Source organism: Antechinus flavipes, chromosome 4 (assembly GCF_016432865.1).
Source record: "Antechinus flavipes isolate AdamAnt ecotype Samford, QLD, Australia chromosome 4, AdamAnt_v2, whole genome shotgun sequence".
Taxonomy (NCBI): Eukaryota; Metazoa; Chordata; class Mammalia; order Dasyuromorphia; family Dasyuridae; genus Antechinus; species Antechinus flavipes.
This window is the reverse complement of record NC_067401.1, coordinates 287,406,623-287,426,249: the sequence shown is the minus strand read 5'-3', so window position 1 is coordinate 287,426,249 and position 19,627 is coordinate 287,406,623. Positions and strand designations below refer to the sequence as shown.

The following is a 19,627-nucleotide window of genomic DNA, read 5'->3' as shown; positions in this document are numbered from 1 at the left end:
TCGTGATTTTAAAAAAGGAGATTTTTTTTTCATTTCAGAACCATCTGTATAGTACACGTTTCAATACTCTTTACTTTGAGAAAGGAGGCATATTCTAAGAGATGTCTCACTGGCCAGACACATGCACATTGAGATACTTGTGGTAAGCTGACTTTAGAAAAACATGTAGCAGGTTGAACACTGTACAACCTGTTAGGAGACCTGGCTTTGGGTTTCTGATTTTGCTTTGTGACATTGCCTCCCTGTACTCTCATTTCTTCATCTGTAAAAACAGGATGTTGTGGAAATGGATTTTGCATGACCACACATGTAAAATTGCTTGTCTTTTCAATGGGAAGGAGAAGGAAGGAGAGAATTTGAAATTCAAACTTTGATTTAAAAAAAAAAAGAATGTTAAAATTGTTTTTACATGTAATTGGGGAAAATTAAAATATTAAAATTTTAAACTATGTTGATTTAAATGATTTCACAATTCATTTCCAACTCTAATAATATATGCATTTCTAGCTATGAAATTTATCTGAGCTATAGTCTATGAAAAATAATTTCTTCTATGATGAAAGCTACAACAGGGTGATTTTACAGAATTTTTCAGAGAGGTCATTTAAAGCATGTGCAAGGAAATGTGGCATGGTGAGAATGCCCTGGATATGAAGTTGGAAGTAAGGGAATCATTCCTAGTTTTAGAACTTATTGCCAAGTAATTTTTTAATAATAGCTTTTTATTTTCAAAATACACACAAAGATATTTAATATTCACCCTCGCAAAACTTTGTGTTTCAAGTTTTTCTTCCTCCCTTCCTCCCACCCTCTCTCCTGGACAGCAAGTAATACAAGTTAAACATGTGCAGTTCTTCTAAACATATTTCCACATTTATCATGCTACACACAAAAACTCAGATAAAAAAGGGAAAAATGAAACAGAAAGAAACAATGTAACAACAACAAAAAAGATGATAATATTGTGTAGGGACCCATATTCAGTTCCTATAGTCCTCTTTCTTGATGCAGATAGTTCTCTCTATCACAAGTCTATTGGAATTTAGCCATGTAATCTTAGCAAATCTTTGACCTTTCTGAAATTGTTTCCTCAGTAAATTTTGTTATCTCACAAAGTTGGTGTATGGAAATCTCTTTACAAACTTTAAAATGCTATACATCTTTAAGTTATTATTGCTAGTAATAATAGTAATTTTGGTGTTAATATTTCACATGGAGCTCTTAATTGCTGAAATTCCAATTTATAATCATCTAAATACAGATAGCTAAATTTCCAATGGTCTATCTTATCATTTTTTTCTAACTTCTTTCTAAATTAAACTAATAATACTGCTCTGCCACGGTCTATTAGACAACATAAACCAAACAAGGAAGGGCAGCTTCTCAGTGAGTTGGACGTGGATCAGAAGGTCTTGCTTTCTGAGTCAGAACTGAATCAGTGCTCAAGCACAAACTAGGCATAAATATAATCCTGGTAAAGTTACCAGTGTGAGAATGATATATGCTAAACTTGTTTCTTCCTCTCATTTCCTCAGAATGCAATTTAACACATCCTTCTATCTTCCATATCACACAATTACTTTATTTTTGGTTCTTTCTAATGTACAATCACAAGATAAAAAAATTTTCAGGCCTTTAATATTATTCAAAATTAATTAATTAGGTGGTTATTTTGGCTTCAATTAGAAAGTAGAGCCTTGCATTAAGGGTTGAGGTTGAAATAATTCCAGTTCATCTAAGTTATTTTGATATTTCTTGATTCTCAACATAGAAAAATGGTGGAACCTAATAATCTAGTTGCCAAATTCTAATCTCAAATATACACATTTTCATTGCCACTGATGTTATTTTTGACAAGAACAGGAGTTCTTTTGAAATAGTACCTTAATTTGTCTTTCTTTCTAATCTCAGCCCTGAATAAGCCCTCACAAGATGCTTTTTCTATCCTCCCTATCAGAAATCATTGCAAAATTATTTTCTTTTTGTGTACAAATTTATTCATCTGACTTCAACAGGGTCCTCAATAGTACAGGGCACTCAGAGAATTAAGAATTGGAAGCAACTTCAGAAACCCACACCAGAACAACATCCCAATGAGTCATCTAATCTCTGTTTGAAGACCTCTTATGAAGCATCCCATTACACTTTTGAATAACTCAGATTATTAGAACTGCTTTCCTAATCTAGTGCTCAAATCAGACTCTGTAACTTTTATCTGATCCTATTAGTTCCTTTTATTCACCTAGAATTAACTCCCTATCATATCTTCATAATGACTATTCCAAACTTCCCCCTCTTTCCTCATATCCTTAACTTTATTCCTACCCCACAAAGCAAATACTTGTATTTTCTTTAATGAAAAGATTTGAGCCATCTTTGATCTACCCCAGCTCCTACTCTTGACTTCACAAAACCCTCCAAAACTATCTATCCAATCCTTCTTCCTCTTATCTCAATCAACCAAGCATTTAAGTATCTACTACCTACTACATAAGTGCTAAGGATACAAAAAAAGAAGTAAAACGTTTTCTGCCTCCATGGAGCTTATGGTCAATAGTGAAGATTATATGTACAAAACATATATATGTGTGTGTGTGTGTGTGTGTGTGTGTGTAAAATACTGACCCTTTCTTTTTTGAACATTTTAGTTGCTGAAAGGGGAAGAAAAAGGATATTTTATGTGAATATCAAAATCTGAGAGAAAAGCAGCCCCACAGAATTGATTGAGGAGAAACTATCAAGTTCTGAAAGTACCAGAGTTAAAGTATTTTCTTAGAGGAAAAGGAAAAAAGTAAAGATAAGGATTGTATCACAGTAGTAAATTTGGATATGATTGTTTTCAGGACTTTGAAATGTATTTCTGGGGACCTTGAATCAAAGATGTATTTTATGTATTTGTATTGTCTCTAACAAAAATGTAGATTCAGGAGTTTTGAACTTAAGATAGAGATGTGTGACTACACATGAGGTGATTCTAATTCAAGGCAGGAGAATCATTGAGAAAAAAATTAGCAGAACCGGGGTTTATCCAAAAGGACTATGGAGAGGCTATGAAGAGGAATTGTTGATCTATAGTCCAAACTATTGCTTAAAGAAACTGCAGATATTCAGGCTTGCAATCCAGTTATGAGTTGCCCTACTCATGAGCTTTCGTACTGGGTTTGTATACACTCCCAATCCCCAATTCTACCCTTAGACACTGTGCATTGGTTGGAATGTACAATCTAGGTTTGTGGATGGACTGTTATGTTTTTATTATGCCTATTTTTGCTTTCTATTGAGTAAATGTTACATTGTGATTATTCTTGTTTTAACCTTTTTGATTAATGAATATTTTATAACTTAGAGTTAATGGTGTCATTATGACTGATGTATGGAAGTAAGAAACATGTTAGTGTGGGCTTGGGATAGTTACATATGTGTATGTGAAGTTTTCATACATACACACCTATGTTACACTTCTTACCCTTGAGGATGACTTCTGGAGACACTTTTAGATAACCACCTTGATCTGACTTTGTAAGTGGAGCAGAGTGAGTGAACCAGCCCCAGTCCAGGAAAAGACAGCATGACTAGAATTTGGTTAGAGAGCACATCAATTTTATAAAGTAGGGATAGACTATTCTCATTTCAAATACATTTACATTTTGTAGATTCGACCTGGAGGGGGAAGATATGCAGAAAGGTCCACTTACATTAAGCAAGATCTGATTATATATACAAGACACACACACAATACATACAAAGTAATCTTGGCAAAGAAGGCGATAGCAGCCAGAAAAACCATGGAAAGCCAAAAAGTAGCTTTGAACATTGAGGTTCTCAGAGATAGAGATGACAAGAGAAAGTATTTTAGGCAAGGACAGTGCTGGAGCATTGAGAAGGGAGATAGATCCTATGTTTGAGGAATTTTAAGTAGGCCCATGGGTTGGACTGTGAAGTATGCAAAAGAAAGTAATGTAGAAAATAAGGTAGCTCTCCTCTTCTAGAAAACTAAATCGGGCCTTTCTGTGTACTTTAGGAAATTGTTTTCTTTTTTTTTTTTTTAAATGAATGCTTTATTTTTTTCACATTGCTGTCACTTTGCAATGATTCTGTCTCACCACCATCATCTTTTCCAGGGAAAAGCCTTTCTTGTAACAAAATTAAGTTAAACAAGTTTACAATTTACAAAAGAAATATACTTAAATATACAAAATAAAAATACAGTTAAGTAAAAGAAACACATTAGCCATGTCTGATAATATATTCTTTTTTCACATGAGATAATTTACTATTTCTCTGCCAGAAATGAGGGAGGGCTATTTTAAAGTCACATTTGCTCATTATATCGATAAATCATTCAATAAGCAATTACCAAGTACTAACTATGTGTTGGTACTGATTGAGATGTAAAAAGACAAAAGTGAAAGATTTCCTGCCTTCAAGAAACTTGCATTCTATTAGATCAGAGTTCTGATGCTTTTCAGTGTTGTCTTCCTTCATATTATTTATTTAAATATACTATATATGTATATATTATATTTCCTTTATATTATTATTGGCATTGTATAAATTGTTCTCCCCATATTGCTTACTTTGCTCTTCGGTTGATATATGTCTCTCTCAACTCTTCATATTTGTCATTACTTATGGTCCAGTGATATTCCAATACATTCCTTTATTGTTTCTTTAATCACCATATTCCATGCCCCATTCTTCACTTACTTCTCTAGGACAAATTTGCATGTTTCCTATGTTTAAAAACTAGTTGAATCAAATAAAAAATAAAAATCTTCCTTTGACTATGCTATTCTTTCAAGTTAATATGTTGTCTATTTTTTTCTTGCCATTGATAAACTTTTGGAAAGTTTAATCTATACTCATTTACCTCCACTTTTCCATCACCCTCACAGACGCAAATCTTGCAACCATTTGTTTTCTTCTGAAACTGTTCTTCCTAAACTAATAAAAACCGCTTTATCACTATTTATTTCCAAGAGCCTTTTGCAATTCTCAGCCTCCTTGACCTCAATATAGAATTCAGTAACCACATCTTTATAAAAAAAGAAAAAGGAAACCAAGATAGTTCATTAATATCTTTTGTTTTTACTATATATTTCTCAATGTATTCCCTTTCTCTTCCCTTTTCCAAACTTGTCTTATTTCAGCATCCTTAATATTCCCTTTGGATAATTAGGACAATAATAATAATTGACACTATATTGCTTTTCCTTCTACTATCCTGAGAATCTTCCTACTCTTTGAGTATATATATCCTCCAAAGCTCTTAATCCTCTTTTGACTCTTTTGGGAATTTTATTCACCCCTTTGGCTTCAATGCAAATAATACTCAAATCTCTTTATCCAAATGACTTCACTTCTCTGAGTTCTAGGAGCATATTTCTAAATGCTTTCTGGATGTATAAGAATAGACCTAAGTAATGAGAGTTAACATGAACTTTAAAGAACACTGACCTCCTCATTTTATATTTCCCAGTTACTATTTCCAAGCTATGGTGCTTCCATCCTTTCTATCATCTTCATCACTCCTACCCCACATAGGGGACTTTGGACTTTGTCCTTGGGATCCTAGTGTCTGATGAGTTGATATTTTATCATCTCTTGCCTAGAATCGAGCCTCCATCTCATTTTCCCAGCCACCATTTCCAAAACATTTTACCTCTCTTTTCTAGCTTTGTTTATCTGTTTCTGTCTCCATTAGAATGTAAGTTTCTTGAGCACCAAGATTGTCTTGCTTGATTGAAATAATTGCAACTTTTTACTCTTTTTGTTACTTCTTTCTCATTTTTTTCCTTTTTGATCTGATTTTTCTTGTGCAGCAAAATAATTGTATAAATATGTATACATATATTGGATTTAACATATTTTTACATGTTTAACATATATTGGATTACTTGTCATCTGGGGAAGGGGGTGGGGGGAAAGGAGGAAATTTGGAACACAAAGTTTTGCAAAGGTCAATGTTGAAAAATTATCCATGCATATGTTTTGAAAATGAAAAAGCTTTAATAAAAAAGAGAATAAAGAATAAGCAATAATATATATATATATGTATATATATAGAAAAAATTGCAACAAAGTAAAGGCTTAATAAGTGTTTTATTTACCTATCTAGGATTATGGGCTTCAAAGAATGGAAAAGACATCAAGCTCTCCTATTAGGTCTTCTGACTTTCATTCCATGACTTTCAACTATGCCAAATATCTCAGCATGAGCAAAACTGAATTTTTTTCTCTTTCTCCTCAAATTGGCCACTCCTCTTAAATACCTTTCTATTGAAGATTCCACCTTTCTCTTAGTCATCTTATCATTCTACTCTATCCAATTCTGTTGTCAAGATCTATGGATTCTGCTTCCAAAATATTATTCATATCCTGTCCTTCCTAGCCATTTTCACTGCTTCCAGATTGATTCATGATGTCCTTTACATCATCATGATTATTTAAGAAGCCTCTTTGCTTCTTCTCTCCAATCCTTCCTTCACACTGCTGCCAGAGTTGTCATCCTAAACCATAGGTCTAATCACTTCATTTAATCTGGAAACCTACAGGTTGCCTAAATAAAACACAAACTTCTTATGTGGACATTCAAAGCTCTCTATATCCCAACTCTAAATTACTTTCCAGCCTTAGTGAACATTATAACTGTCAAAATTCACTTACTGTTCCCTAATCTCATCTTGCCTTTTTACCCATCTTTTCATGATTCCTGATACCTGCAATGGTTTCCCCTTTACCCCACCTTCATCAATTGTAATCCTATCTTTCATTGAAGGCCCTGGCTATAAGTGAGCCCTCTTAAATCTCTCAGACTTCTCTTTGTAGACATATCCTAAACAAGATATTATAATAGTCTTAGTGATATGTGCATTTGCTTTATCCTTTCTATTAGATTATAAACCCTCGAAGGGCAGAGCTTACATGTACTCTTCGTGCTCCCATTATCTGGGATATATTACCATATTTTTCTTTTTTTAATCAAATATATTATTTGAAATAGAAATAATATTGAAATATATTATTTCAGGGGTATATAGAACTCTCTCAGTACATAACATCAACTGTCCTGCAGCTTAAAGTCTTAGAGAATTGTCTGGGTGGATAGAGCCCCAGCCTCGGAGTCAGGAGGACTTGAGTTCAAATCTGGCTCAGACATTTACTAACTGTGTAGAATCCTAGGCAAGTCACTTAACTCTGATTTTGAGAGAGAGGAAGAGATTTAAGAGAGAGATAGGGAGGGAGGGAGAAGGAAAAAAGAAAGAGAGAGACAGAGACAGAAAAACAGAGGTAGAAAGAGTCAGGGTCACTTAGGCAGTATGTGTCAGAGGTAGGACTTGAACCCAGAGCTCTAGCAGTTAATCATACATCAACAATTCAATACTCTACCTTAAAATATAATAAGAAATTAATAAATACTTGATGAATTAAAAAGATTTGAATGTGTCATTTAAGGCCCCAAAACAGTAACTTATTACTTGGGATTTTACCAAATGAGCACTATTTTATACCCTTCTTAACAGAAGGAAGAGGCCTCTTCAGGAACAAAGTTAAAAATAAATTTGAAAAATGAAGACTGTTTCTGTTCTGTGTGAGTCAACATCTAAAGAGTTAGCAAGGAGGAAGTAGTTTTTTAATTTGGGGGAATTATATCAGCGAGAGCCTACACTTGGCAGCATGCTATTGTTCTGGGTATCTAATATGCACCAACGCAGAATTCTCCTTGCCTATCATCCTGTCAAATTTACTCATCTTGATTTTTGTGATGACATCAAATGCAGAAACCAATTCTGTCACTAACAAATTATTAGAGACGACTTACATTGCATGGCTATTGTTTCTAACCTAACATTTGGTGTGGAATGTCCATACTACGCAAAGGTAGAGTCAGCTGTTAATTATTTTAGATACTAACTCTGTCATCTGGTGTGCAGGAATACATTAGCATAGCATAGTCCTTTATTTCTTCCCAACCCCCTTGAGTGTAGATACTAGACTTAATCAAGAGTATATCAAAAGAATCATAGGCTCACAAAATCTCAGAGTTGGAGGGGTTCTGAGAGGCCAACTAATCCAACCAATACCTAAACAAGAGTCTTTCTTATGACTCTTTCTTATAACATCTATGGCAAGTGTTACCCAATTTCTTCTGGAAGCTCTGTTGGAAGGCAGTATATTGGTAGTACATTGCACTTTGGAATAACTCTGATTATTAGGATTTTTTTTCCTTATATTACACCTAAATTTTCCCATTTGCAATTTCTAGTCCATAATCTTCCCTTTGGGACTGAGGAGAAGTAGTTTAATATGCATTCCACAGAAAAAAATTCTGAAAAGACTTTACATGCAGAGATATGAAACTTACCTGATCTCTAATAGCTGAATTTTTTTCTTTTCTTCAAGTTAGAATGGGACACATAATCACAAGGTTAATGTAGGAAATATGTCTACAAATGCTTAGGCAGAATGTATCTGTGTATTATTGTATGTATTATTACAAAATAATGTTTTTTGGGTAGATATCATGCAGTGGTTGCTATATTAAATATACTTTATCTAATTGAATTGTTTACAACAACTCTCAGGTATCACCTCACATCTATAAGACTGGTTAACATGATAAAAAAAGGAAAATTATCAAATTTGAGAGGATGGGAGAAAATTGAAACACTAGTGCATTGTTGGTGAGTTGTGAACTGATCCAACCATTCAGAACAATTTGGAACTATGCCCCAAAAGGCAACTAAACATTGATTTAGCAATATACTTCTCAGTCTGTACCCCCAAAGAGATCATAAAAAGGAAAAAGGAATTATATAACACAAATATTTATAGCAGCTCTATTTGTGGTGGCAAAAAATTGGAAAGTAAAGGTATACTCATCAATTGGGTAATGGGCTGACAAATCCGCAGTATATGATTGTAATAGAGTACTATTGTTTCCAAGAAATGATGAGCAGGCAGATTTCAAAAATACCAAGACTTATATGAACTGATTCTGGGTGAAATGAGTAGAACTAGGAGAGTATTATGCACAGTAACAGCAACATTATATGATGATCAACTATGGATGACTTAGCTTTTAGTAGCATAATGATTCAAGATAAGTCCAAAGGATTCATGAGGGAAAATATTATTCACATTCAGAAAAAAAAAAACCTGATGGTATCTGGAATGCAGATTAAAACATACTACTTTCACTTAAGTTTTTGGTATTTTTTTCTGGTGTGTTTCTTTTTTCACAACTGACTAATATGAAAATGTATCTTACATGATTAGACATATATAACTTATATAAATGCTTATCATTTTAGGAAAAGGGTGCTTGCCTTAAGGGAGAAAAATTTGGAAATCTAAATTTTGTAAAGATAAATGTTAAAAATTGTCTTTACATATAATCAGAAAAAATAAAATACTATTAAAAAGGATTCTTTATATTAATGAAGAAAATAGGATTATAAACATATAACATAAATCATTTCCATTATTTAAGGACAAAGTATAGCCACTGTATGCTCAACAAATGAAAAAAGATGCTAAGTGTAGTCAGCATAGTATCACAGAAAAATAAATGGATAGGGAGTAGAGATCTGGATTCTAATTCGAGTTCTGTCCCTGGACAGATATATGGCCTTAGGTTACTTTCTCTGTCATGACTTCCTCAATTACAAAATAGAGTTGCTTTAGATGATAAAATTATGTTATTGTTCTTATTAGAGTCTTCTATCCAATCAACCAGATTATTAAGTTAATATTGTTGTTAAGGAGTTTTAGGAACACATGCTTTCTCTCAGGTAATAAGCAGAGCTGGGTAACAGAGCAAACTGGATCATCTAAAACAATGGTCTTGTAGTAAAGGCTGAATAAGCATATTCTTAATATATGAATGAATTGAATGGGATAATAAAGCAAAATTGTCTCATGCTATGCATCCCAGGTAATCCTTGTGTGACACTTCCTCTTGTCTTCCTCACTTTCAATCATTTGTAATCTGATATCTGAACTCACTGCTCAAATGAAACTGCTGTCTTCAAAATTATCATTGATCTCTTAATTTCCAAATCAGATAGCCTTTCCTCAATCTTCATTCTTCTTGACCTTTCCGTAGCATCTGATACTTCTCCCTTTTGTGTATTCTCTCTTCTCTGGTTTTGTGACATTAATTTCCTTTGTCTTTCTTCTTACCTATATAATTATCCTTAGCATCCTTTGCTAGATTACCATTTATACTGTTGCTCCCATATTAGGGGATTCTTCAAGGATTTAAGATTTTTTTTTTCAGGAAGCTATAATTAAGTATGAGGACAGCTAGGGGGTTCAATGGATAAAGCACCAGGCTTGGAGTTAGGAAGACCTGACTTCAAATCTGGCCTCGCTAGTCATGTAACCATGGGCAAAGCTGATAAACCATGCTTCCCATCTCTTAACTAAGAAGTAATAGACTGAAAGGCAGAATAAGTTAACATTTTCAGATATAGTCAATGTGTGTAATTGTTTTGCTTAACTAAGCTTATTCATTATACGGGGATTTTTGGAGATACAGGTAGCATGTGATCAGGTTAGTGATAGTGATAGTGATAGAGATCAGAAGTTATCTCTCTAAGAAGAAAAGGGTCTCAATAAAACATTTTAAAGATAGATGGAACACTAAAAATTCAGAGGGAGACACAGATAAACAGGAAAGCTTTGGAATTACTGTTGAATTTGTCATACCATCTATAACAAGAAAAAAAATTAAGCTTTATTCGTGGTTTTATATATAATCTTTTTTTTTTTTTTTTACTTTATATGTACTAATGTGCTGGTTAAGTTCATAATAAAAAAAGAAAAAACAAAATTCAAATGATAATATTATGTTGATCTTACTTCTAAATTCACAATTTTATACAAATCAAAGGAGACAAGAAAATACGGATTCAGTTGCTTCTTTATTTTTTACAAAGTTACTTATAAGTAACAAAGAAAAAACATGCTTAGAAATAGATTACCAAGAAATGTTACCTTTGTGAGAAAAAACAAAACAAACAGGTATAATCTAAAATAGATGAATGTTATCTTTCTTATTTTGGAATCCAGTATGTCATTCTTAACCTCCTTTTCACATGTATCGATTTCGGATATATTCTCTGTACATAGAGATGTCCTCTTTCCCCAGGGCCTGCATGATGCCTTTACTGGCCTGGATGTGTGCCTGAAAGATCTCAGTAGATTTTCGGTCTACTCTTGGAGGCTGAACTTCATAAATGTTGTCTTGGGAGAAAGAGGAGATATGTGTTCTGTAAAAGTTAAACAAAAACAAAGCAAAACATTAGTTTAATAAAAAATGGATGTTCATAAGAGATCATGGCTGTGAAACAGTCTGAGAACCAAAGGTCTTCCCAGGTTTTTCTGAGACCATCCTACTTGTCATTTCTCATAGCACAATAATACTCCATTACAATCATATACCACAACTTGTTAGACCATTCCTCAGTTGATGGACATCCCCTCAAGCCCCTCTTCTTTTTAATAAAGGACTTATTTACAAAGAAATTAGTATATGCATTCAGAAATAATACATGTTTAAGACAAAAAGAAGTATTTATAAAAACCACTACCTACTCCTTAATGAATAGTTAATAGGTAATTCAAACTGAGTTCAATCTGCAATTACTGCCCAAGTCCCAGAATATTATTACTCATATAATACCCAAATAAGAATGCCCCTTTTCTATGCCATACATTATTTCCAAAACCTGGCTCTATTCTCTCCTTTCCCAGACTATTATATAAAGGGCCTTGAATGCCATGTTAGAGATCTGGATTTTGATATGATAAAGACTCCGAAATTTTCTTTCTTTCTTTCTTTTTTTTATAGTTTTTTATTAAAAGTTATATGTATTAATGGGTAATTTTACAGCATTGACAATTGCCAAACCTTTGGTCCAATTTTTCCCCTCCTTCCCCCCATTCCCTCCCCACGATGGCAGGTTGGCCAATACACGTTAAATAGGTTAAAATATAAATTAAATACAATATAAGTATACATGTTCTAACAGTTATTTTGCCGTACAAAAAGAATCAGACTTTGAAATGGTGTATAATTAGCCTGTGAAGGAAATTAAAAAAAGGTGGACAAAAATAGAGGGATTGGGAATTCTATGTAATGGTTCATAGTCATCTCCCAAAGTTGTTTCGCTGGATATAGCTGGTTCAATTCATGACTGCTCTAATGGAACTGATTTGGTTGATCTTCATTGTTGAAAAGGGCCATGTCCATCAGAATTGATCATCATATAGTATTATTGTTGAAGTATATAATGATCTCCTGGACCTGCTCATTTCATTCAGCATCAGTTCGTGTAAGTTTCTCCAGGTCTTTCTGAAATCATCCTGCTGGTCATTTCTTACAGAACAATAACATTCCATAATATTCCTATACCACAATTTATTCAGCCATTCTCCAATTGATGGGCATCCACTCAGTTTCCAGTTTCTGGCCACTACAAAGAGGGCTGCCACAAACATTCGTGCACATACAGGTCCTTTTCCCTTCTTTAAGATCTCTTTGGAATATAAGCCCAGTAGAAACACTGCTGGATCAAAGGATATGCACAGTTTGATAACTTTTTGAGCATAGTTCCAAATTGCTCTCTAGAATGGCTGGATGTATTCACAATTCCACCAACAATGTATTAGTGTTCCTGTTTTCCCACATCCCCTCCAACATTTGGCATTATCTTTCCCTGTCATTCTAGCCAATCTGACAGGTGTGTAGTGGTATCCCAGAGTTGTCTTGATTTGCATTTCTTTGATTAATAATGACTTGGAGCATCTTTTCATATGGCTAGAAATAGTTTCAATTTCTTCATCTGAGAATTGTCTGTTTATATCCTTTGACCATTTATCAATTGGAGAATGGCTTGATTTCTTATAAATTAGAATCAATTCTCTATATATTTTGGAAATGAGGCTTTTATCAGAACCTTTGACTGTAAAAATGTTTTCCCAATTTATTGCTTCCCTTCTAATCTTGTCTACATTAGTTTTTTTGGTACAAAAACTTTTCAAGTTGATATAATCAAAATTTTCTATTTTGTGATCAATAATGATCTCTAGTTCTTCTTTGGTCATAAATTCCTTCCTCTTTCACAGCTCTGAGAGGTAAACTATCCTATACGTTTCCAATTTATTTATAATCTCATTCTTTATGCCTAGGTCATGAACCAATTTTGACCTTATTTTAGTATATGGTGTTAAGTGTGGGTCAATGCCTAGTTTCTGCCACATTAATTTCCAATTTTCCCAGCAATTTTTGTCAAATAGTGTGTTCTTATCCCAAAAACTGGGGTCTTTGGATTTGTCAAACACTAGATTATTAAAAGTATTGGTTGTTTTGTCCTTTGAACCTAATCTAGTCCACGATCAATTAAAGACTCTGAAATTTTCAAAGGAAACAACTGATGGAATCAGACCTATGAATTAAAAGAAAATTCATCTGGAGGCAATCTGTTGGACTAGAGTAGAAAAAATAAATATAAGAAGATATCAATAAGTCAACGTGAGAGATAAGGAGAGTCTAAACTCCAATATTGGCTACTGCAATGGAAAGTAAGATACAGATTAAAAATTATTAGGGAAATAATATTGTCAGTACTCAAACAAAATCTTAAGGCCTCAGATTCTTATTCCATATCCTAATATACCCCACAACTCTTTTCTTTAATATATTATAATTACTATTTTAAAATCCCTTGCTAATACATTAAAATATCTAACATTTATAACATCTTAACTAGTGTCTTTAAATTTAGTTATTATTCATTCATCTCCTATGCCCACATTACAAGAATTTCTAAAATTTAAAGTGAAATCTGGTACCCGACTATTTCAAGTTTTATTCTTAAATTTTGCCTCCTCTGAATATTTTAGAAAATGGTGATTCTTTAATCAGTAATCTAATACATCCATTGTCCACTGATCTGAAATTTCCAGATAATAGCATATTTTACAAGTGCCATTATCCAATCATTTAAAATAATATCTTCTATTTGTACAGTACTTTACAGTTTTCAGAAAAGCACTTTCTTTTACATTATCTCACCTGATCCTCAAAATAGCTATGTGACAGATGCAGAGCAGATATTATTATTCCCATTTCATAAATGAGAAAAATACTTTCTACTACTACAAATGAGCGAGTTCATTTATAAAATGGGAAATCTTTATGGCCTGGCTGTGTGCTATCTGGGAAAAAATAGACTTCTTAGGTACCCTGTGGATTGAGAAACACATTTTCTGTGGTCTAAACTTTAACATTCAGTTGTTGAAGGGAATGGAGCAAACCATAAAGTAATCACTTCATTCCCTTCTGGCTCTTTTTCCCAGATCTTCTGGGTGATTGAACATCAGAGCAGGCATGGAAAGCAGCAGGATCTGTAGCTAAGTGACACATCAATAACTTACTCAGGGCTGAGGTGGCTGATGGAACTTGGCTACAGAACCAGGCTCAGCATCTAAGGACAGTCCTTAACCTACTTTTCAGTAACCTCTTTTAACTGCTGTGAATAATGGGCAAAAAAGAATAGAAATCATTCTGTAAATATGAAATGCTAACCAAGTAATTTAAAATGGCATCATTCTGTAGCAGTGACAATGCTCCTTATCCAGACTGTGACCATACTCAGAATAACTAACAAAACCATACTCACGTGGGACTTAAAAAAAAAGATAACTATTCCATTTCTTCTTGTTTTCTAAAAGTATTATTTTTATAATGAAGATGTAATTATATGTAATAATATAGACTAGCAAATAGTATGTTTACATAGTATATATATTATGATATATAAGATATATCATATGACAACAGTATATGTGCACCATGTACATACTCTATATACTAGTATATAGTACATATGTATGGAATATATGTGTACTATTTGTACAGCATATATGATAGTATATGTATGGAATATATGTGTACTAGTGTAAATATAGTATATATGTGTGATATATATTGATTTCTATATTCTATGTATATAATATGTATATTAGTATACAGTAGACATACACTATCCTTATACTATTATTGATAAGATTACTATACCTTGCATGATAATAATAACAATTACTTCTAGGGTTCCTTACAGCATTTTCACAGTGTTATCCAAATCTAAACAGAGGTGACAGACTTAGAGAACAGAAAGAATCATCAATTTTGGGACATGGCCAACTTGGCAAATTGCTTTGGTTGACTACGCATATATGTTAAAAGGATTTCTTTTTCATTTTTTTTTTCAGATGAGGGTGGAGGTGGTGCTTGGCTGAAAGTGAGTAAGGAACTTATCCAAGATTTCACAGCTAGTATAACTAGCAATGCTGAAAGGTTTTGCGACTTTTATATTCAGTGCTTCTTCCTCTACAAATATACTCTGGTTACTAGATACCCAATACATGAGATGGAAATAATCTATCTGCCCTGCCTCATTTACATAGTTATTGTGAGGATTGGGTGAGATAATAGGAGTATTCTGAAAACTTAATAAATGCTCAATTACAAACTGGAAGCATTAGTATTTAAATGTTTGGATAACGTCATTTGTACAATAAATCTCTGGAAAGCTCATATCAGTGGGCAGTAGCTGGTCCTTAGATTTCTAATTCTTTGATGACCATTTTATAAAACCTATAGATTTCATTTGAGGAATAAACTTAAAAGAGTTAAATTCTGTATGCTATCTACTACATGGGCAAATCAGTTTATCTCTCTATGCCTAAATTTTCCCACCTGAAAATAAGGGATGTTGAACTATATGACCTCTAAATTCTCTTCAAGCTCCAATTCTATAGCCCTATGAAACTGTGGAATTTTTTTTTATTCCCACCAACAAAGATATCACAGAATCTCTAGAACAACTCTTTCTTTTACAGATGAGAAGACTAAGTGACTTTCCAAGGATCTGGAATTAATTAGTATCTGAGGAAGAATCAGAACAGAGATCTTCCTGAATTCAAGTCCAGTAATTCTATCCACTAAGCAACACTGCCTCTCTTCAGATCTGACATGGCCATGCTTTCATTGAAAAGCAAAAGATACTAGGATGTTCTTCCAAAGACAGAGGGAAAGTATATTATCTGAGCTACACTCTACCCATTCACCAAAGGCATGCAATCTAAAACAGATCCAAATGAAATTCTAGTAATATTAGCAAATATTTTTTAAAAGTTTACCATAATATTTTAGGCTCATTTCTTTTTTTCTTTGCATATAAACACTAACTCTAATAACAAGGAGATTGCTCTATCTACTGCATGTCCCTTGATGATATTTCTAATTCTATTTGCACATGTAGCATGCACTGTTCAGAACAAGAAATGAATATACATAGTTTTACCTACAGTTCTAGTTCACAGAAGTATGTCAAGCAAAACTTCTTTAGATAATTTTCTTAAAATTTAAAGCAAATTCTTGTCGATATCTTAGCATATTCTTTCTTGAATATAATGTTCTTTGTCCAATTGGCTGATGAATAACAGCCTTGTTTTTCACTGAGATGAGTACCATCCGACTTGATTTTCAGAGTACAATTACTATTTTTTTGAATGCTTAATATTACTGCTTTGTTGTTAGCAAAAAACATACAGGAATTTTTTTGCCATACTCATATTTGAATAACTTAATGAATATGTGAAAAACTCAAAACAACATTTTATAACATAGTACAATATATTATATATAATACATATGATATATATATATATAAAACATAAAACATAATATAAAATAACATGGCAAATTCCCTCTACAAAAATCCTATTTCAACACTTCATCATGGTGTAAAGTTCTTAAAAGATATTTCTGTCAAATGAAAATTCTGGAAGGATCCTACCAAGTTGGAAGTCTTTGAATTACAGGCCTAAGGAACAGGATGACTAAATTCAGAGAGACTTATCACTAGAGGGCTGGATACTACAAGAAGAATTTTCTAGGTCTCAGCAACTCATATCCATTTATTAACACACAGAAGGTCAATTGGGTGAGTAGCCATACAAAGGAAATCATTAATCCCTGAAACAGTGAAGGAAGGCATTTTAAACCTATAATACAACTGGACAGGGAAACAAGCAGGAAAGGTGTTATGCTTCAATGGGCAATATGGAGACAGTAGGCTTCCAGAAAGTAGGGCATGTAGTATATGTAATCAGGGAACTGAAGTTATTCTAAAGACAAATTTTACCTACTTCATAATTTTGCCTAGGGCTGGTCTGGCCTTCTGATCTGGTTAAGGTGACAAGACAAATGAGTGTTCAGTCAACATAAATATATTTAGCAGCAAGACTGAAAAAAATTCTTGCAGACATAGAGGGAAATGAGATTGGACAATGCCTCCACTAAGAAAAGAGGCTAGGTAATCATCTTAAACCAATTCACAAATGAAAGAAGTTATAGGTTTAAGCATTTTTCTTCCACTGAAACTTTAAGGATTTATTTGACCCAGTTCAGACAACTAGATTTATCAAAAGGATATATTACATGAACCCACAAAGAGATCATATTAAAACTGCATGAAAAATGCATAATAGCCTCTTCAGGTTCTTATGCTATAAATAGCATTAATAAAGTTAACGCAAAATTTGGCTAGATTTGTAAATTTTGGGCAAGTTTTCAATGCTCTATGTTGTTATTGTTCAGTCATTTCAGTACCAAAAATATCTCCTATTGTCAAGATTAGAAAAAAAATGGCTTTTTGAAACAATGGGGGGAAATAGGGAAATTTATGACAGCTAACATAAATTTTGAAATTAAGGCAAAATATTTGTCCCATGTATGCTATTTAAATCACAGAATTATAGAACCATGAAATCTTGGAAGTTGAAAAGGCCCTTACATCTCAACTAGTCTAATTTTCAACCAGTACAAGAATCCTTTTTACAACACGTTTAACAGATCCAGCCATCCTCTGCCAGGATATTTACAATGACAGGAAAATCACTATTTCATAAGATAGCCCATTGTATTTTGTGGAATGAGATTCCATAACAAAATAAAACTTAAAATGTTATACATAAATGTCAGCTATTATTAGTATTAGAACAAATCTAATTAATACAAATCTGACTGCATCACTTCCAACTCCACTGGTACAGGTTTTACTTTCTGATGCAAAAATAATAATAATAATAATAAGTTGATCGAAATTTTCACATTAGCCCTGCTATCTTGCTACTCCTTAGCTTTTCCTTTTCCAGATACACAGTCCCAAATCATTTAATAATTCTTTATAGAATATGGTTTTCAGATTTCCCCTCAGCCTAATCACTATTCTCTGATCCTTCTTATTTAATCAAAATTCCTACTAAAGAATGGCACCTAAAAATGTCCACTATTACAGATGTGGTCTTACCAAAACATCTATTACTATCTTTAATATGGAGTCCATACTTCTATGAATAAAGCCCAAAATGAGAATAGATCTTGTGGATGTCACATAGCATTGATGATTCACATTGAATTTATAGTTAACTAAAACCCCCATAACTTGTATGCAGTGAGATCTCCCACGTCCTATACTTATGCAATTGATTGTAAAATTAAGGGGGTGGACAAGGTGATCTCTAAGGTCCCTTCCAACTCTAACTATTTAATCTTACTATTTGTCACAAAATATACTCTGACTCAAAAATCAAAGTCATAAAGGAAGCATCAAGGATTACAACTGATTCCATAGTAATGGACATATATCTTTTTTTTTCTTTTTCTTTTTAATAAGTAGAGGATAATGAGAAGTACAAAGTTTATTTTACTTTTTAGGAAATGGTGAAAACAGGATAGGTCAGTAATAATGGTAGTAACATCTTATCCAAATTAGGTATGAACTGTTACATGATGATATAGTGGGTATTTGTAATGGAGAAAGTGAAAATAGAATGGACATATTTCCTTTTTTTAATTAAAGCTTTTTATTTTTCAAAGCATATGCATGGATAATTCTTCAGCATTAATCCTTGCAAAACCTTGCATTCCAATTTTTCTCCCCTTTCCCCACTCCTTCCCCTAGATGGTAAGTTGTCCAATATATGTTAAACATGGTAAAAATATAGGACATATTTCTCAGAGTGATATCACTTAATACAATCCTTCTCATAGTATTGCTCCCTAAGCTCAGTTCTGACTCCCTGAAATATTTTTCTGCCTCCAAACTCTCATGATATTTCTGAGATCTCTAACTCTGTCTAATGAGCTTTTCACAGGAGCCTTCATTTGTGGAAGTGCCCATGCTAGCCATGCTCACTTCTTACATAGTTCAAAACCTAATTCCCTGGATTATTTTTCTACTTTGCTGCTGTGCGCAGATATAGCCTCTCCACATACATCCTTTAATATATCCCCTTTCATGAGTTGCCTTTCCCCAGTAGAATATAAGCTTTTTGAGGACAAGAATTGTTTTCCTCTTTGTTGTATTTATATTCCTAGTACTTGGCACAGCCCCTAGATAAATGCTTTATATAAACTATCAAAACTATATATCCAATCTGGTCACTAGTAGCTGGCAATGGATTAATTCTTTCTTCCACTTCTTCCTGAGAAGCCATCTAAAAAAGGTTATCTATTATTTTTCTCCAGCATTAATTCTTTGAAGATTAT

The 19,627-nt window shown here is 33.1% G+C and overlaps 1 protein-coding gene across 3 annotated transcripts in view; it reads right to left on the bottom strand.

Annotated features, from left to right (window-relative positions):
• Nucleotides 1–10,909: 10,909 nt before the first annotated feature.
• The window catches only part of FIG4 (FIG4 phosphoinositide 5-phosphatase), a 136,180-nt gene continuing 127,462 nt past the window's right edge, over nt 10,910–19,627 (bottom strand). The window contains exon 23 of one of the 3 annotated variants that reach the window (XM_051997529.1): nt 10,910–11,276. In XM_051997529.1, the coding sequence (XP_051853489.1) occupies nt 11,099–11,276 (178 nt within the window). In that variant the 3' untranslated portion in view covers nt 10,910–11,098. The remainder of the gene's footprint in view (nt 11,277–19,627) is intronic. The other 2 variants (XM_051997531.1, XM_051997530.1) reach the window with 2 other exon arrangements.